The sequence below is a fragment of the Plecotus auritus genome, assembly GCF_963455305.1.
Source record: "Plecotus auritus genome assembly, chromosome: 2".
NCBI classification, from domain to species: Eukaryota; Metazoa; Chordata; class Mammalia; order Chiroptera; family Vespertilionidae; genus Plecotus; species Plecotus auritus.
In genome coordinates, this window is record NC_137771.1 from 227277013 (window position 1) to 227295438 (window position 18426).

At 55.9% G+C, this 18426-nt stretch overlaps 1 protein-coding gene across 3 annotated transcripts in view; it reads left to right on the forward strand.

Annotated features, from left to right (window-relative positions):
- Window positions 1-9599, forward strand: part of RUNX1 (RUNX family transcription factor 1) — a gene marked incomplete at both ends in the record, with an annotated part of 196104 nt that extends 186505 nt beyond the window's left edge. For all 3 annotated transcript variants that reach the window (XM_080654833.1, XM_080654834.1, XM_080654835.1), the window contains 2 exons: window positions 2229-2390; window positions 9133-9599. In XM_080654833.1, coding sequence (XP_080510959.1) covers window positions 2229-2390; window positions 9133-9599 — 629 coding nt within the window. The remainder of the gene's footprint in view (window positions 1-2228; window positions 2391-9132) is intronic.
- Window positions 9600-18426: the final 8827 nt, after the last annotated feature.

Below are 18426 nucleotides of genomic sequence, written 5' to 3' on the forward strand. Positions count from 1 at the left end.
CTTTCCCCTGAGCTTCAGGCGGGTCTCGCTCCGGCCTCGCAGCTCCTCACATGCTCTGAAATTCAGCCTCCCCTGGAAACCTGACTTGACAATTAGACTCAAAGATCCTCAGTTAAGATATCTGCCCAGGTTGTTCAAACTTAATCATTCGGTTATCTAAGAAAAGAAAAGATGCCCTGGCCGGTGTGGCTCAGTGGATAGAGCGTCGGCCTGCAGAATGAAGGGTCCCGGGTTCCATTCCAGTCAAGTTCATGTATCTCAGACGCAGGCTCCTCCCCGGCCCGGGCCCTGGTCAGAGCCCGTGTAGGAGGCAACCAATCCATGTGTTTCTCTCACATCAGTGTTTCTTGCTGTCTTTCCCTGTCTCTAAAAATCAATGGAAAAATATCCTTGGGTGAGGATAAAAAATTTTAAAAAAAAGATAGAAAGCAATGGACCCGTCTGAGGGGAGGGTGGGGCTGTTGGGAGAAGAATGAGAAGCAAGACCGGGGTGGGGGCTCCAGGTGCCTGTGCGCTACCGCCGGAGAGCTGAGCAGAGAGGCCCCTTCCCGGGAACTGTGGAGCCCCTGGGGAGCAGATGGGATGTGCCTCACCAGGGGGAGTAACGCGTGTCCCCGTCGCGGCACGTACAGCACCCACACCTGCTCTTTCCCTACGCAGCTTGCTCTCTGGAGTGACGCCCAGCGTGGAGGGCCCTGGCTGGGGGGGGACCCAGGTGGGATAGGTGGCCGTGCCCTCTGTCCACAGAAGGCGGGACACAGAGAACGTTAGTGTTTGACCTAAAGAGACGTAAAGCCGGCTTTGATGGTGGGGCAGTGTCCAACCTGAAGTTTCTGACATGTTTTGCCTGAAAATAGAGGGGTTGTTTTTTCTCCTCCTTTCCATCTGCAAACAGCATGATGCTTTTGAAAACAGACTCCTCGGAATGCTGGAGTCCGGTTTACCAAACCCTTTCACCTAACCCTTCTGAAGGCGACTCTGGTCTCGGCACCTTCCTGGGCCTCTTTCCTGGCAACCTAGACAGTTCCTGCCCAGCACTCTGCCCGAGAAGAGGCAGGACCCTCGGTGTCGGGTGACGGAGCCAGCTCGCGGGGCTGGGTTTGCGAGCGTCATCGGGCCACAGGGCCAGCTGCCCAGCCAGGCCTGCTTTTCCATCGGCCTTGGCAGAAAATTCTCCTAAATAGAAAACATTTCCAACCCTGTGGATTCTTTCTGCCAAAGGTACAAAAAGAAAAGCAAAACACTTTACGTTCTTTTTTGCTCTCTAAGTACAGGCAGGTGGTCACTGAGTCTCTGAAACGTTTCCGATGGTGGTCATGTGATTATTGGTGACACTGAAATTTCTGCACAGTCGCTACGTGCAGCTCGACAGTTTGAACATTAACAGTCCACCTGGCCCAGCCTATGTGGCTCAGGGGTTGAGCGTCCACCTGTGAACCAGGTGGTCACGTTCGATTCCCAGTCAGGGCACATGCCCAGGTTGTGTGCTCAATCTCCAGTGGGCGGGCGTGCAGGAGGCAGCCGATCAATGAGTCTCTCTCATCACTGATGTTTCTATCTCTCCCTCCCTCTCTCTTCCTCTCTGGAACCAATAAAAATATATTAAAAAAAACAAAAAAACATTCCACCGGGAAAGCTTCTCGTCGTTATTCCCATCTATATATATAAGAATGTAAGCAACCGTCCAACCACTCGACCGTCCGACCGGTAGCTATGATGTGCACTGACCACCAGGGGGCAGATGCTCAACGCAGGAGCTGCCGAGCTGCAGTGACTTGGCAGCTGCGGTTCTCGGGTAACACACCTGGAACCAGAGAGAAGGGAGCCCGATTCCAGGGTGCGTCACCCTAGAACCACCCTCTCACAATCCGGGACCCCTCGGGGATATCGGAGAGCCGGTTTCGGCCTGATCCCCTCAGGCCAGGCCGAGGGACCCCACTGGTGCACGAATTCGTGCACTGGGCCTCTAGTGATGAAATGAAACGTGTGAAGGGACAGTTATCAGAGGGTAATCTTCAAGAACCAAACATAAACCACATGTCAGTATTTTTGGGGGGAGAAAGGGCCAAACAAAAGCAAATACTTGGACTTAAGTAAGCTTACTGGACACTGGCACACAGGCCACGCATGTGTGACATATTGAAACAAAGGGAACTGGTTTCTTATTAAAAGACTTTTTTTTTAATCCCTCCCACTCTATTTGTCACTGACCTCCTGGTTCTCCGCAGACACCAGGCAGATCCAGCCCTCCCCACCCTGGTCCTACGACCAGTCCTACCAGTACCTGGGATCGATCGCCTCTCCCTCCGTGCACCCAGCGACGCCCATCTCGCCGGGCCGGGCCAGCGGCATGACGACCCTCTCCGCAGAGATTTCCAGCCGGCTCTCAAGTAAGCTGTCTGGAGACACACGCTGGAAGCGAGCTGGGGGCGGGGGGAGGTGCAGGACCAGAGGAGATGCGTGGAGGGGGTGGCAGTCCCTTTAAATGGGCTGAGATGTGGTTTAAAGACAGGCCTGCCCAGCTCTAGGTCCCGCGGCCAGGCACTGACCTGCCTTGACTCCCAGAGGCAGAGGCCGGGACCAGCAGCAGAGGTGGCCTGAAGACGTGGACACCCGGGGCCTGTGGGGGTGGCCCACGTTGCACAAGTCGAGGTGGCAGCTGACGGGTGAATAATACTATAGAGCAGGGGTCCTCAAACTTTTTAAACAGGGGGCCAGGTCACTGTCCCTCAGACCGTGGGAGGGCCGGACTATAGTTTAAAAAAAAAAAAACTATGAACAAATTCCTATGCGCACTGCGGGCCCGGGACGCGTCGGCTGCTAAGCAGGACAGGCAGTGGCACCCGGCGGGCCGGATCCATGTCCTCGGCGGGCCGCATGTGGCCCGCGGGCCGTGGTTTGAGGACGCCTGCTATAGAACAGTGGTCGGCAAACTCATTAGTCAACAGAGCCCAATATCAACAGGACAACGATTGAAATTTCTTTGGAGAGCCAAATTTTTTAAACTTAAACTTCTTCTAACGCCACTTCTTCAAAATAGACTCGCCCAGGCCATGGCATTTTGTGGAAGAGCCACACTCAAGGGGCCAAAGAGCTGCATGTGGCTTGCGAGCCGCAGTTTGCTGACCACTGCTATAGAAGGAAGAAGTCAGCCTGTAGAATGCAGCTGGGGTGGGTCACGTGACCAGCTTTTGTGGGTCACGTGACCAGCACCCTGGGGTCCCTGTGGGATGGGAAGCAAGTGCAGACACCCCCAGGGAGACATTTCCACTAAGAGCTGCTCAGACCAGGTGGGAGGCCCGTGGGAAGCTCGGGTGGCATGGTTCGCATAGATGCCGTGAACACGAGCTCATTGACCATCAGTCAGTTCACCTGCGAGGCCTCTGGGCTGGGCGCTCACCTTTGCTCGTGGGCAGGGACATGGGGGCCGCAGAGAAATATCCCTTTCCTGAACGCCAAAGATGAAAGCCTCCACGGGGCTGTGAAATGGGAGCCGGACGGAGCCGTGACGGTGGCTTCGGGAACTCGGCCTCGGGAGGCCGCACGCACTTCCCTCCTGGGGCCGGTGGCTGTGTGGCTCTGTGTCCCCGGGAGCAGGTGGCAGCCGGCGAGGGGCAGGCAAAGGGCAAAGGCTGCGTGTCTAGCGTCTCCGCGGTGGTCCGGTGCCGTGCTGTCCAGACAGTTGGGATTGCTTGGGATTCACCAGGTGCTTTAGCTGCTTCTCAGAGCTTCTCAACAGGGGCGCCGATGGCATCGGGGGCCAGGTCGCTCTTTGTTGGGGGGCTGTCTGGGAATGCAGGTGCCTAGCAGCATCCCGGGCCTCTGGGCTCCAGCAGCACCCCCTTCTCCGTCAGGACAACCACAGAGTGCCCCCAGCCATTGCCGGGTGCCCACACACCACCCCCAGTTGAGAACAGGGCCTCCGCGTTCCTTGGGAGCTGGCGTGCCGTCGGAAAGCCACCGAGCGGTCCAGTTTTCACCCGGTTCCGGCCCTGGGTGCCAGCGTCTTCCTGGCCCCCGCGGGCTCGGCGGTGAGGAAGTGGCGCGGGCATGAGGACGTCGGCTCGGCGTGCTGTTCCCGAGGCCCTTGTCACGTCTCACCGATTCTTCTCGGCGGCGCTGCTCTGCCTGCGGGCTGGCTGGGGCCTGCTTCCGGAACAATCCTTGCTTTCCTGGGAAAGGCCCTGTTTGGGGTTGTCCTTGGCATTCATTACGTCTTTTGACTTGGTCAGCACCTTACAGTCCAAGAACCGTAGGGGCCAAGTGCTCCAACTGACCGTGATCAAACATAACGGTGATTTAAAAAAAAAAATGAGCACCCCCAAACCCAGCTTCAGTCACCCACCGAGTGGAAGGATGCGTCATGGCATGAGGGTGTGAAGTGGGTACAAACCAGGTCCCATTTCTGCACCCGGAGGGCCCTTTGCTGACGTGGAGGGAGGACCAGCGAGAATCGCAGAGAACAGCGAGGGAGATGCTTTTCACTAGCAGATCTCCCCCTCGAACAGGGCTGAGTCCGGCCTGAAAGTGTGGTCCTGTGCCGGGGGCCCCAGCTTTAGAGCCCAGCCCTGCCCTGGCTGCCTTTCCCTTTGACCCCGCCCCAGCCCCGCGCTGTCCTGCCCCCCAGCCCCAGCCCCAGCCCCAGCCCCACCTGGGCTGCCTTCTGCGGGGACTTGCGCTCTGTCTGTCTCTCTCTCTCCTTTGCAGACAGACTCCACACCTTGTCTGAAAAGAGTTGTCATCCGGAGGTTTTCTTTGCTTCTTTTCCTTCTGCTTTTTTTAAAAGAAGTTAATGTTTAGCTGCCAACCCGGGCGACAGACGGCATGCATTTTTCTGAGTCATGAGAAAGCGCCTTTCAAGGCAGCCATTATCTGCTCAGGCTGTTTAATCCTGTGGGGACAGGGGGCGGGGCCTGGCGGGGGGCCGCTTTCATCCCGGCAAACTGCAGGATGAGGACTTGAGCTGTCACGGCAAATCTTTAGCCCCATCGGTGGGGCAACATTTCCAACGAAAATACCTGCCCCTCCTAATCCCCAGATTTCCTGCTCCTTCAAAGCCCCTGTGCTCACAGGGTCTGCCCCTCCGCCCACGCTGGAGTTGACTAGGGGCACCAGGCCAGCCAGAGGGCAAATGAGCTGCCCCCCGCCCCCAGGGGTGTAACTGGTGAGGCCTGGGAGGGGGGATCAAACTGGACATCAAAATGAAAACAAATATTTGAATAGATCATTTGAATCTGAGCATATCTAAAGGGCCCAAGATGTTGGGATTTTTTAATTTGTATTTTTTAATCCTCACCTAAGGATATTTTTCCATTGATTTTAGAGAGAATGGAAGAGAGAGAGAAAGACAGAGAGAAACATCGATGTGAGAGAAACACATCGATTGGTTGCCTCCTGCACGAGCCCCAACCAGGGCCCTGGCCGGGGAGGAGCCTGCAACCAAGGTACGTGCCCTTGACCGGCATCAAACCCGGACCCTTCGGTCTGCAGGCCGACGCTCTATCCAGAGCCACACCGGCTAGGGCCCAAGTTGTTTTATTACCAAAACATTGTAAAAGGGATAATTTGACCAATTGAACGGTCATCTGTAGTGTGACGCTGTTATTATGCGGACAGGAAGAGACTCCACGGCAGTATTTAAGATCGTTCAGATATTCTGCCCACAAGGGAGACCCCATTTTCCCTGACGGCTGAGGCCACAGCATCATTCCATTCCTGCGTCCGTGACAAGCCCCCGGCTCACTTGGGGTTCCAGTAACTGGGTGCCATCAGCGGTTGCCAGGCAGCCGTTGGAACAGACTGACCAGCGTGCCCCAGGGTGACCTTTTCATCCACTCCCCAGTGGGCTCACCTTGGTCTCAGGGCAGATGAAGCCAGAGGAGGAGTGGGCGGCTCCTGTGTCTGTGTCCGGAGGAGGATTGCATCAGATGAAAACAAATGGATCCTATGGGCTTCATGCTTTCCTCCTGCCCCGGCTTCTCCCCGGACCCCATAAATCTTACTGGAAAGATGGAGTCAAGCTTCCTGTTAACCCTTGAACGTGTCACAGCTCCCCGGGAGCAAAAACAAGTGGCACCCAGCTTGCTCACAGATGGCCCGGTGAGTGCGCGGCCGGACAAGCCCTGGGGAATGAGGCGTGGCCTGGCCCGGGGACCAGCTGGAGGCGCCAAGGGCGGCCCGGAGCGCTGTCCGTTAAGGCGTTTTCCTGCCCACACGTCTGACTCGCTCAGGAAAGATTGACAGGGGTGTTGGTTTGAAAGTCAGACTCCTGCTTTCCCCATCAGCACAGAGATTCGCGCACATCTCGCTTGCTTCTAGAAACTTCAGTGTCCTCTCTGATGAGGAGTACGGCCCCTCTTCACATTCACCCCAGATTTACAGAGGAGGTCACTTGCTAAAAATGTGTTAGAGCAATAAAAAAAAAAAACCACTAGAGGGTGGGAGGAGGGAGGAGGGAAAGCGAGAGAGAGAGAGAGAGAGAGAGAGAGAGAGAGAGAGAGAGAGAGGTGAGAGCGGGGAAGGCACTAGCTCTCCCTGCTGGAATAATAGGCTCGAAATATGAGGAAGTTGACCCAGGGCCCAGGCTGTCCACAAACAGATTAACCCCTCTCCCCCCGCCCCCCCGAGCTCTCCTCCGAGAGCCAGCTTTGCTCCTTCACGTTCTCTATCGGCCTGGACACAAGAGGGCACAGGCCACCTGCCGTCCTGAGCTTGGAGTCATTCTGTGTGCTGGTTTGAGGGCTTACACATTTTAAAACATTTCATTCGGGCTTCTGCTGGTTTGTTGCTGTCTTCGGGGTTTGCTAACGTAAAGACTGTCGTCTGGCCTTGTCATTTCGTGAATAATTCTGAGAGAGAGAGACTACCCCAGGGCACCATCCGGAATATACAGTGTTGGTTCTCAGAGGGGAGTGGGGAGTTGCCCCTCACCCCTACCCCCGGGACATGGACAGTTTCTGGAGATGCTGGTTGTCACAGTTCTGGGAGTGGGGACACAGCTGGCGTCGGGTGGGCAAAGGCCAAGGATGCTGCCAGACATCCTACTAGGCAGGCTCGGGACAGCCCTTCACATCCCCACAGAGAACGGTCTGGCCGGAGAGAGAGCCATAGTGCCACTTTTGAGAAGTTCTGACACAGGGAACCCTTCCTGGCACCCAGGCCTCCAGTAGCTCCCAGGGCCGCCTGTGGGTGACAGAATGCAGAGGGAGGGATGCCATGAAGGGCAGTCGGAGCCAGTCCCTGAAACGGGAAGGCATAATTCTTGCAAGATGAATTTTATAGACAAAGCTCTGCCATTCCCGGTAAAATGTCAACATGGGGGAAATGCAGTCGCTAAATCAAGGCCCTGCAGCCACGCGTGGTAACAAACCCTCGGAGCGCGTGACAGTGAGCGGCAGGTGAGACCGGGCTGAACCCTTTCTGAGAGTGTGGGACGAGTCTGAGGTCCATGTGGGGAGAACGGTGGCACTGTATTCACTCCAGTCACTCCTATGGTATGCATGCATTGACTCACAGGAAGTTGCCAATTTTGAACTGTTTGAGGCCCAGCAAAATGGCAATTTCCTATGATTCAACCTAAATACTATGTCTAATGAATTGTAATGTTATTATACGTTAGTATTGTTATGATATTATATCATATTTATCATGAAATAGTCTATTAATATGAATTTATTAATGCATCCATTATATTTCTAATTACTATATAGTGTTACATTGTGTTATCAATTATACTTATAGTAATGTCAGAGACTAAATTTATATTAATATTGGTGCATTAGTATATTGATTATCTAGGAGATTGGCTAACTTTTTTCTGTAAAGAGCCGGAAACTAAATATTTTAGTATTTCAGGTCCCTGCGGTCTAAGTCATGACCCTCAGCTCTGCAGAGGTAGCTCAAAAGCAGGCAGAGACAACGCATAAGGAATGAGGCTGATGCCGATAAAACTTTATGCACTGACCCTGAAATTTGAATCTCACATAAATTCCGTTCCAGGAAACAGCCTTCTTTGGACTTTTTTTCCAACCACTTAAAAATGTAATAACACTCCTTCTTAGCTTGTGGGACACGAACATGGCATGGCTGGATTGGACCCCTGGGCTGTAGTTGGCCCGCCCGGGATTATGCCAGTTATTCTGTCTGTACTACACACACCCGGTATTATGTCTATACTCTACACGTTGTGCCTATATTATATCTCTATTGTTATACTACTTGATAGCATATTATATTAGCATATTATATTACTTGGTAGCATATATTTTCTTCTTTTACTGTATATTATCATACTATCTCCCTGGGCAGCAGCATTCTGGGTACTCTCCTAGCTTCCTGGGCAGTAGCATTCTGGGAAGTCCGATCTCCCAGAGCAGCAGCATTCTGGGTCATTTTTCAGCTGCCTGGGCAGCAGCATTCTGGGTAGTCTCCCAGCTGCCTGAGCAGCAGCATTCTGGGAGGTCCTCAATTCCTTGGCGATAGTATTCTACCTGGTGTCCCACCTGCCCCCGCAGCAGCATTCTGGGTTATCCTCCGACTTCCCGGGCAGTAGCATTCTGGGTAGTCCCCCATCACCCTGGACAGCGGCATTCTGGGAGGTCTCCACCTCCCTGGACAGCGGCATTCTGGGTAGTCCCCCACCTCCCTGGGCAGCGGCATTCTGGATAGTCCCCCACCTCCCTGGGCAGTAGCATTCTGGGTAGTCCCCCATCACCCTGGACAGCGGCATTCTGGGAGGTCCCCACCTCCCTGGACAGCAGCATTCTGGGTAGTCTCCCATCACCCTGGACAGCGGTATTCTGGGAGGTCCCCTACCTCCCTGGGCAGTGGCTTTCTGGGTAGTCCCCCATCACCCTGGGCAGTAGCATTCTGGGAGGTCCCCTACCTCCCTGGGCAGTAGCATTCTGGGTAGTCCCTCCTCACCCTGGACGACAGCAGCATTTTGGGTAGTCCCCCATCCTGGGCAGCGGCATTCTGGGTAGTCTCCCACCTCCCTGGGCAGTGGCATTCTGGGTAGTCTCCCACCTCCCTGGGCAGTGGCATTCTGGGTAATGGTCCTGCGGGTGGGCTGGCAGCGAGGGCGAGGGCCCCCTGAGCTCCCCTCTCACCATGCGATGCTTTCCTGCCCCGCAGCGGCCCCCGAGCTGACGGCCTTCGGAGACCCGCGCCAGTTCCCGGCGCTGCCCTCCATCTCGGACCCGCGCATGCACTACCCGGGCGCCTTCACCTACTCCCCGACGCCCGTCACCTCGGGCATCGGCATCGGCATGTCGGCCATGGGCTCGGCCACGCGCTACCACACGTACCTGCCGCCGCCGTACCCCGGCTCCTCGCAGGCGCAGGGCGGCCCCTTCCAGGCGGGCTCGCCCTCCTACCACCTGTACTACGGCGCGTCGGCCGGCTCCTACCAGTTCTCCATGGTGGGCGAGCGCTCGCCGCCGCGCATCCTGCCGCCCTGCACCAACGCGTCCACGGGCGCCGCGCTGCTCAACCCCAGCCTGCCCACGCCCAGCGACGCGGGCGAGGCCGAGGGCAGCCACAGCAACTCGCCCACCATGCCCGCCGCGCGCCTGGAGGAGGCCGTGTGGCGGCCCTACTGAGCCCGCGGCCGGCCGGACCCCCGCGCCTCCAGCTGGACCGGCCGGGGCCACCATCGCCGCTGGCACCAGCTGGACCGGCCGGGACCCCCGCGCCGCTGGCACCAGCTGGACCGGCCGGGACCCCCGCGCCGCTGGCACCAGCTGGACCGGCCGGGACCCCCGCGCCGCTGGCACCAGCTGGACCAGCCGGGGCCACCATCGCGGCTGGCCTCCAGCGCCATCAGAGCCCGCCGTCTGCAGAGCGTGACCGTCCGGCCACGTGGGCCGCTGGGAGGCAAACAGGAAGATTCCAGAGGAAAACTGTGAATGCTTCTGAATTAGCAATGCTGTGAATAAAAGAGAGATTTTATACCCTGACTTCACTTTTTAACCACGTTGTTTATTCCAAAGAGTATGGAATTTTGGTTCAGGGTTGGCGGATGCGACCCATCCTGTCTGGCATCGAATCTGTATTTCTCATGTTCTTTTCCAGCACCTTATAAATTGCAAAATGCGTATTTGCATTTGGGGTGGTTTTATTTTTATATATATATATATAAATTTGAGCTTGCTTCTTTCTTACTACGACAATTGAAAAAAAATATGATTCCTTTTCTTGTAAGTTTTATTTAACTTTTCTTTTGGACTTTTGTGTAGCTGTGGGGTTTTATTTTTTAAAGAAACAGCTACAGCTTTGGGTCATTTTCAACTACTGTATTCCCACGAGGAATCCCTAGATATTTATGTATCTTGATGTGTAGACAGTTACTTATGTGTTGATACTTTTTTATTATTTAAATGTACTTATATTAAGAAGAAAAATATCAAGTACTACATTCTCTCTCTTTTTTTTTTTTTTTTTTTAATAGTAGCCAAAGTTAAATGTATCACATTGAAGAAGGCTGGGGAAAAGGATGGGTCATGTGATCGCGTGGTTACCTACATATTGTTTACATTAAACTTCCTTTAATGTTAATCAAACGAGTTGGTAGCTAATGCAGCCATGTTTCAACAGCCTCTTTAGATCCTGAGGGTCAGTCCCAAGGCCCGAGGCAGGGCATTTTCTGCCGAGCCCCCCAAAGGCTCTGCGCTCTGCCTCCCGCCCTGGAAGCAGAGAAGGTCAGCCTGGCCGCAGAGGGCTCCGTAGATGCCGGCGACGGCCCCTCTGGCGAGGACTTACCGTCGGCCTGGGGATCTGCTCACTGCGTGCCTCTTGGTAATTTCAGAACAAATCCAAAGTCAGCCATGTGGAAGAGCATTATCCACGGGGGAACCAAATCCGTGAATTCAGGGGTTCCTTCAATGCTGGGTTCTGGGGTAGGAAGGAGATCTTCCGAATCCAGAACGCAGTGGCTTTTAGCTTTAAGAAAATACTCCTCTCTTGCAGTACCTGCTCCTTTACACAGAATACGACGTGTGGCTGTTCCCCGAGGCTGGGGGGGAAGGGACTGGGCCGGGTGCCTTTGCCCACTGAAGGTCTCGGCTAGGAGGGGCCCAGCAGCAGGCCTGCGCAAGCCTGTCTCCCTCTGTCTCTGGAGTCCCCTGGGACAGCATCAGCGCCTCCCCCCCCCTCCCCCAGTGCAGGACCCCATCCCGTGCTGCTCACTAACCACCCACCTTCCTGTTGCTGTCCCCAGGCTGAGACCCTCCCCTGGGGGGAGGGAGGGTGCACTTTGACCTGCGTGTCATGTGACCGGAAAGATCCGTGTCACCACTGCTGCCCGTGGCTACAAGTCAAGCACAGCCAATGTCACTGTAAATCGATGGCACTGTTTTAACTGGAGGATTCGGTCAGAGCGCATAAATACTCACTGCTGACTTCCGCACGTGTGCGCTCAAAATGACCGGGGGCCATTTAATGTACCTCTTCAACTCGTTGGCACGACTTCAGGTCGGCTCGGAAGAGTGTTTGAGAGCAGGACTTGAGAACAGTGGTTTTTATTCTGTAAATGTAAGGATTCACGTTAGAAGGATCTTCGGCTGCAGGCAGCAAAGACAGCTGAGTTTATTTAAAACAACTTGTTTTTGAGTTTTCTTCTATATCCAGGGGTGGGGAACGTGGGTTTACAGTTGTGAATATGCAAAACACAGAGTTTATTCTTGTATTGTTATTTATTCATTATTGTATTATTTGCCATGCGAGCGCTGTGCCCCGACGGTTGCCCGCCCTGGATATGCTGTTTCACGCAAACGCAGTAGCACTTTGGTGAGAGGGAAGAGAAGGCAGTGTGTCTTGTGAGGTCAAGATTCTCTAGAAAAGAGCTAAGGCAGAGCTCGGGGAAACCCAGGCCGGGGCCATTCTCACCGTAGACATAGTTCTCCCTCCGGCATTCATTTTCCTGTTTGATTCTACATTGCTCTTTTTCTTTTCTTTTCTTTTTGGCAGGAAAATTACCTGTCAGTCGATTTAAAATGTTCATTTCTGAAAAGAACCCTTAGCCCGTTTACCCCACATTGAATTTAAATGTTCTTTCCAGCACCTGTCAGGGCCACATATACCCTGACAAAACGCTGGGGGAAATGAAGGGGAAACAATGGTGGTTGTGGTTCAATTCTGGTCCCTGAAGATATTCCAGCTGGAAATCAGCCGAGTGTCCTCCCGGGAATCAGGTCACTTGTTGAACCTTCCATCTGGGGTCACACGGGAGCAGGGCCGCTCACTGTCCTGTAGGCCCGCGGGGTGGCCCTCCGGAGACCCTTTCCAGCATATTCCAGACCCTTTCCATAATTCTTTCAGAAAAAGTGAATCCGAGGTCAGCTGCTTGGGCGATAGAGGCACACCTAATGACTTTCCCTGGGGGCCCGCATTCGCTGCCTCGGGTACATTAAGGTGGCCCTTTCATCAGGGAGGCCAGCAGCCGGTAATGGCCAAGCCGGACGTCTCCGGGAGCCTCGGTGCCGGGGAAGAAAAATGAGATAAGCCATCTCTACATTTACATTTCTCTCCCTCTTTGCCCCTTTAACATCTCCCACTTTCTCTCTCCCCATCTCCCCCTTCTTTTGTGTGGGAAATAGCATACACCCCACCCCAACACCTAGAGTCCAAACTGGAGGAGCCGCTCCCCTGCGCCCCATAAAGGAGCCGCGAGTCGGCGTCTCCCTGCTGGGGTGCGGCCCTTGGCACACAGGCCGCCAGCCTCGCGGGTCTGCCCGCGGCCCGGGCCGGAGGCTGCCAGGCCGGCTACAGGCAGAGCTGAGGCTCCCGCTAGACGGGAAGCGGATGGTTTCACTCCGCGTCCTGCAGTTTCCATTGCGGGTTCCCGTCCATACCGGTTCCTCGGGACACCCCGCCCCAGTGATTCTCGGTTTGGGTGGCTTTTCTTTCCGGGGGTGACATGTGTGGGGCCTGCTGCACACCGAACGTCAGTCTAACCACGGTCTCAGAAAACGGTTTTGACGTCTGAACAAAACGCCTTTGTTTACGGGCAGCGCACACCGGTTCGGGGTTTTCTGTTTGGCGTTTTTTCCTCGCCCTTCGCCAGATCAGGGTCCATGAGGCTGGTCGTGGGGGTTTCTTTTTCCTTCCAGGAGAGTTGCATCAACAAAGTTCATTGTATTTATGTCTGTAAATAGATTTTAAGCTTCATTATAAAATACTGTTAATACGATAACGTTTTCCATTGTGTGTGCTTCTAAGGACGTTTTCTCACGGTTGCTCAACGCTGTAGACAAAAACGCTTCTTTCTCCCTTGTTTATTTTAGACTTTAAAACAAACTGCTTTTTATCCACGTTTATAAGAACTGATAGCATGGTTCCAATTGTTTTAAGTTCACTTTTGTTTGAAGGAAAATGAATGTGCAAAAAATAAAAAAGAACCATTGGTTCTGTGGCTATTCTGGATGTGTAACCATCAGTGGGAAATAAACTTTCAAATCGAAGCGACGGCGCAACGGCTCTTGAAACGGCGGCCACGCAGGGCGGTCCTCGGCGGGGCGGCGGCCACTCGGTGTGGGGCGGGTTCTGCGCAGGGGCTCCTTCTCCCGCGGCTCACAGACACCCCCTCCTGAGGGCTTGAGACCAGAGAGGCGGGGAGGCGACACCCAGGCCTCTCCAAGGTGTTTCTAGTGGCGCAGGAGGGCGGGCCCTCGGGCCCTGGCTCCCACGTGATCAGAGTGGCCCCTTCGTCCGCCAGAGCAGCCCTGGTGCCCAGCCTCATGCCCAGCCTCATGCCCAGCCTCGTGCCCAGCCTCATGCCCAGCCCTCATGCCCAGCCTCATGCCCAGCCTCATGCCCAGCCCTCGTGCCCAGCCTCGTGCCCCGTTCTCGTGCCCAGCCCTCGTACCCAGCCTCATGCCCAGCCCTCGTGCCCAGCCTCATGCCCAGCCTCATGCCCAGCCCTCGTGCCCAGCCTCATGCCCAGCCCTCGTGCCCAGCCTCATGCCCAGCCTCGTGCTCAGCCTCATGCCCAGCCTCCTGCCCAGCCCTCGTGCCCAGCCTCATGCCCAGCCCTCGTGCCCAGCCCTCTTGCCCAGCCTCATGCCCAGCCCTCATGCCCAGCCTCATGCCCAGCCTCGTGCCCAGCCTCGTGCCCAGCCTCATGCCCAGCCCTGGCGCCCACCCTATGCAGGGTGTCCCAGTGTCTGGACTGCCGCTGCCCAGGAACCCTCGGAGCCTCACTCTCTGTCCCACAGTGTCCTCTGTGAGCCCATGTGATAACCAGTGAGAGGCAGGTACGCGGTGTGGCAGGGCCTATACCCTACCCAGCGGCCCCGTCTTCTCCGACGTGCAGGGCTGGGGCCAAAGCCAGCCACCAACACACAGGCCCGGGCCCGGGGCAGCCCTCCCAGCCGCCGCCTGGCTCTGCGGGCTCCGGCCAAGCGCAGGCGGCTTCCCAGGGCTGCTCCCGGGGGCTCGGGAGCCCCGGAGCAGGCTTTCCCGCTCGTCTTCACAAACAGAAGGAAGGGAGAGAGAATTACGTGGGCTCTGCAAACACGACGTGGAAAGGGAATGTGTCCCACCTGGGGCCAGTCACCTGGCGGCTCCCGTTCTGTAAATCCCGGGAGGCAGCCTGACGGGGGTGGGGGTTTCAGGAAGTTCTTTCCTCCCCTCCCGCCCTGCAAATCATATTAGTGTTTCAGCCCCAAGACTGTGCCCCCACGTTACCTCTCAGCCCAGAACCATGGTCTAACGCTCCTTCCCAGTTCTCTTCACCGTCGCCTCGTGGTCTTCAACGTGGCCACAAAGGATGTCAGGAACGGGAGCGAGCGGGATCAGGAGAAACTAGCGACATGCAAGTGATGGCTAACGAGCGAGGCGGGAAGCGGGGGAAGGATCGGTCATCTGTGGTCAGGAAGGAGGCCTGGGGTGGCCAAGAGCGTGACCCCAGGGGTCAGACTGCCCGGGGGGGCCCCGATGTGTCACACGAGGGAACAAGTGGAACTAGTGCCCTCGTTCTCAACTGAGAAGTAAGACAGTTTCCAGTGATGGCGCTTAAATGAGTGCACGCGTGTCAACAAGGTGGGGCTACACATCGAAAAAGGAAACCCTACCACATGCTCTCACATGCATGTGGAATCGAATGAACAAAATGACTTCACAAAGTAGAAACAGACTCACAGAGACAGAGAACAGACGGGCAGCGGTCGGAGGGGAGGGAGTTTGGGGGCTGGATGGAAAAAGGTGGAGGGATTAAGCAAAAAGACCACATATATATCCTATCTAATAAGGAGGGAAGATGCTAATTGACTGCCCCACCCTCAAAGATGGCGGCGCCCACAGCCAATAAGGAAAGAATATGCTAATTGACTGCCCCACCCTCAAAGATGGCGGCACCCACTGCCACAAGATGGTGGCACCCAGTCCCCTCAGCCCTGCTGGAGTGGCAGGTGCGCAGCAAGGCCGTGTGCCTGCCTCCGGAGTCCCCCAGTCCCCTCAGCTCCCCAGCCGCCCAGGGCCGGCCCGAGGCACAGGCAAATTTTGGATGGCAGCTGTCCAGCCAATGCCCAAGGCACAGGCAAGCCTCAGATGGGGACTGCCCAGCCACCCAGGGCCGCCCAAGGCTCACGTAACCAGGGCCGGCCGAGGCTCACGTAACCAGGGCCGGCCGAGGCTTGCACTGCCGGCAGTGGCAGCAGCAGAGGTGTGATGGGGCGTCACCTTCCCCTGATCATCAGGTCGCCTCCCACCCCTGAGGGCTGCCAGACTGTGAGAGAGGGCAGGCCGGGCTGAGGGACCCCCCTCCAGTGCATGAATTTCATGCACCAGGCCTCTAGTTATATATCTAATAACACATAGACACAGACAACCGTGTGGTAACAGCCAAAGGGGAAGGGGTGGGGGAGGGGAGGTGGGCACCGGAGGGGATATATGAGGATGGAAAGAGACTTTGCTGGGGCAATGGGCGCACGAGGCAGTGTGCAGATGAGGTTTTGTTGGGTTGTGCCCTTGAAACTTTTATGGTTTTATTAACCAGTGTCACCCCAATAAACGCAATAAACTAAGAATGTCAACAACACCCGATAAAGAGCTGAAATGCTCCACTTCTCCCACCCACGCCTGGCTGGGCTGTCAGCGGTTCTGTGCTCGCCTTCCAGGCTTCCCGTGCCCACAGCGCGCAGCACGCTTTACCTGCATCCACGCAAAAGGCGGCGTTTCCGCTTCCCCATCGGCACTTCGACCTCCTTCGGCCGGCTCACGGCTGTGCCACCCCGTCTACCGCCCTTCCTGGCGGGCACCACGCCGCCCTGGCGACTCGCACGGGAACAGCCCTCTGAGGCCCCCTGCGTGCACGCGTGCCCTGTGCTGGGATTTTTGTACACTTAAAGGAACTGCGGGTTCAGGAAGACCTGATGCGTTGCCGATCACTCTTTCGGGAGGTTTTATTGAGGTGGGTTTCTGGGGTCGGGACCTCGTGCTGTTGGAAGAGGAAGCCCGAGACTCGCCAGGGAGGAGCGAGATCGCCGCTGTCTCTGGCGGCCTGTGAGCCAGGCCTTGGTGCGGAGAGGTTCCAGCACCTTCCGAAGCGCTCTCTGCTGCAGAGGAGGAGAGCCGGCCTGCAGAGAAACCACAAGCATGGTAAGTGCGCCTGCAAGCCAGGCTCCCGGGGACACGAGAAAGCCACGGTTCTGGGAGAAGGGCTTCGCCGGGCTGCCGGGGCCCGGTGGAGGAGCAGTGACCTGGCCCGGACGCCTGCCTCCAACATCCTCTGTCCTGAAGCTCAGAGCAGCACCCCAGTCACTGTCACAGAGGAGCTGTCCAAACCCTTGACGGGCCTCCCCGAATAGCCCCTTCTTGGAAAGCAGGAGAAATGGCCGTGCGAGCGTTTGGGGTAAGTAGGGGGCAGGTGGGGACCAAAAGGGCTTCAGGCACGAGGGCGCTCGCTTTTGGCTCAATAGACTTCGCTCTGGTCCGAGGTCCCTTTGGCGTCTGTGAACAGACCTGTCCCAGGACAAGCGATCCCTGTGGTCGCCATGGGAGCGGGGAGGAAGAGTCCCTGGCAGCCGCTGGAACTATGGCAGACCCCCCCCCCACCCCCCGCCATTCCTGGCCTGTGAGCCTCATGCACCATGAACTCTGCTTCTTCCCAAGACCTGGCCCCTCGGGGTCAGAGAAGGGACAGACAGCCACGTGCTGCTGAGAGGGACAGAGCCCATGGGGGTGCACGACCCAGAGTTACGCACTTCCATCGAACGTCTCTCACCACGGCCCTGACCACGTCCCTGCGCTGTATGAGGGCCTCTGGCTGCTCCCCGAGACAGAGACAGCAGGCTGCCCACCGAGGACTCCGGAGGGTTACCGGTCAAGATGAAGAAGGGGGACAAGCCCGACCGCGTGGCACAGTGGGTGAGCATCGACCTATGAACCAGGAGGTCCGGGTTCGATTCCCAGTCAGGGCACAGGCCCAGGCTGCAGGCTCCATCCCCAAAGTGGGGCGTGCAGGAGGCAGCCGGTCCATGATTCTCTCATCATTGATGTGTCTATCTCTCTCTCCCTCTCCCTTTCTCTCTGACCTCAATAAAATATATATTTTTTTAGAAAGAAGGGGTCCAGGTCTGTGGTGGCAGGGAGGGGGAGGAGACAGGTGCTCCCCCTCCACCAGAGTAACAAAAGGTGGCAGCAACCACAGAATTCACTCAGAAGCAAAACACTCTTTCTCTGGGTGTGCCCCATCTCTTTCTTCTTTCATAAATCCGTGTCTGCAATGATGGGGTCAAGCCCCACGGGCAAAGCAAGGCTTGAGCAAGACTCCCGTTCATTGGTTATCAGCGAGGAAAGAAAGCTGGCTTCACGCCGTAAGAAGTTGGTCAAACGTTTGATGGAATTAGCCTCCTCCCCGGCCTCCCTGGGGTGAAGGGGAAACACCGGGAGTCCTGAGCCGCCGCTGGGTCCCTCCCGACATTTGCATACGGGAATATAGCGCTGCAGGTGCTCTGCCCTGTTTATGAGCCCCATAAAGATCAAGGTCATTCTCAGCTCTCGGCCTTGTCACTTTAAGACATTCTGTACTTTACCATTTATTTCTTTTATACTTTTTTATTGAATTGATTGACGTGACACCAGTTAATAAAATTACGTAGGTTTCAGGTGCACAATCCTCTAATCCATCATTGTACATTGTAAGGTATGATCATCACCCCAAGTGACGTCTCCTTCCATCACCGTTAGCCCCTCTGAACCCTCTTCTCCCCCCTCCCCCCCCCACGCCTGTTCCCTCTGGGAACCACCATGCTGGTGTCTGTGTCTACGAGTTTGGGGAGGATTTGTGCTTAGTCCTTTCACCTTTTCACCCAGCTCCCCAGGCCCCGCCCCTCTGACAGCTGGCAGCCTGTTCTCTCTGAGTCTGTTTCTCTTTGTTGTGTTGTCAGTTTATTTTGTTCGTTGGATTCCACATATATGTGACGTCACATG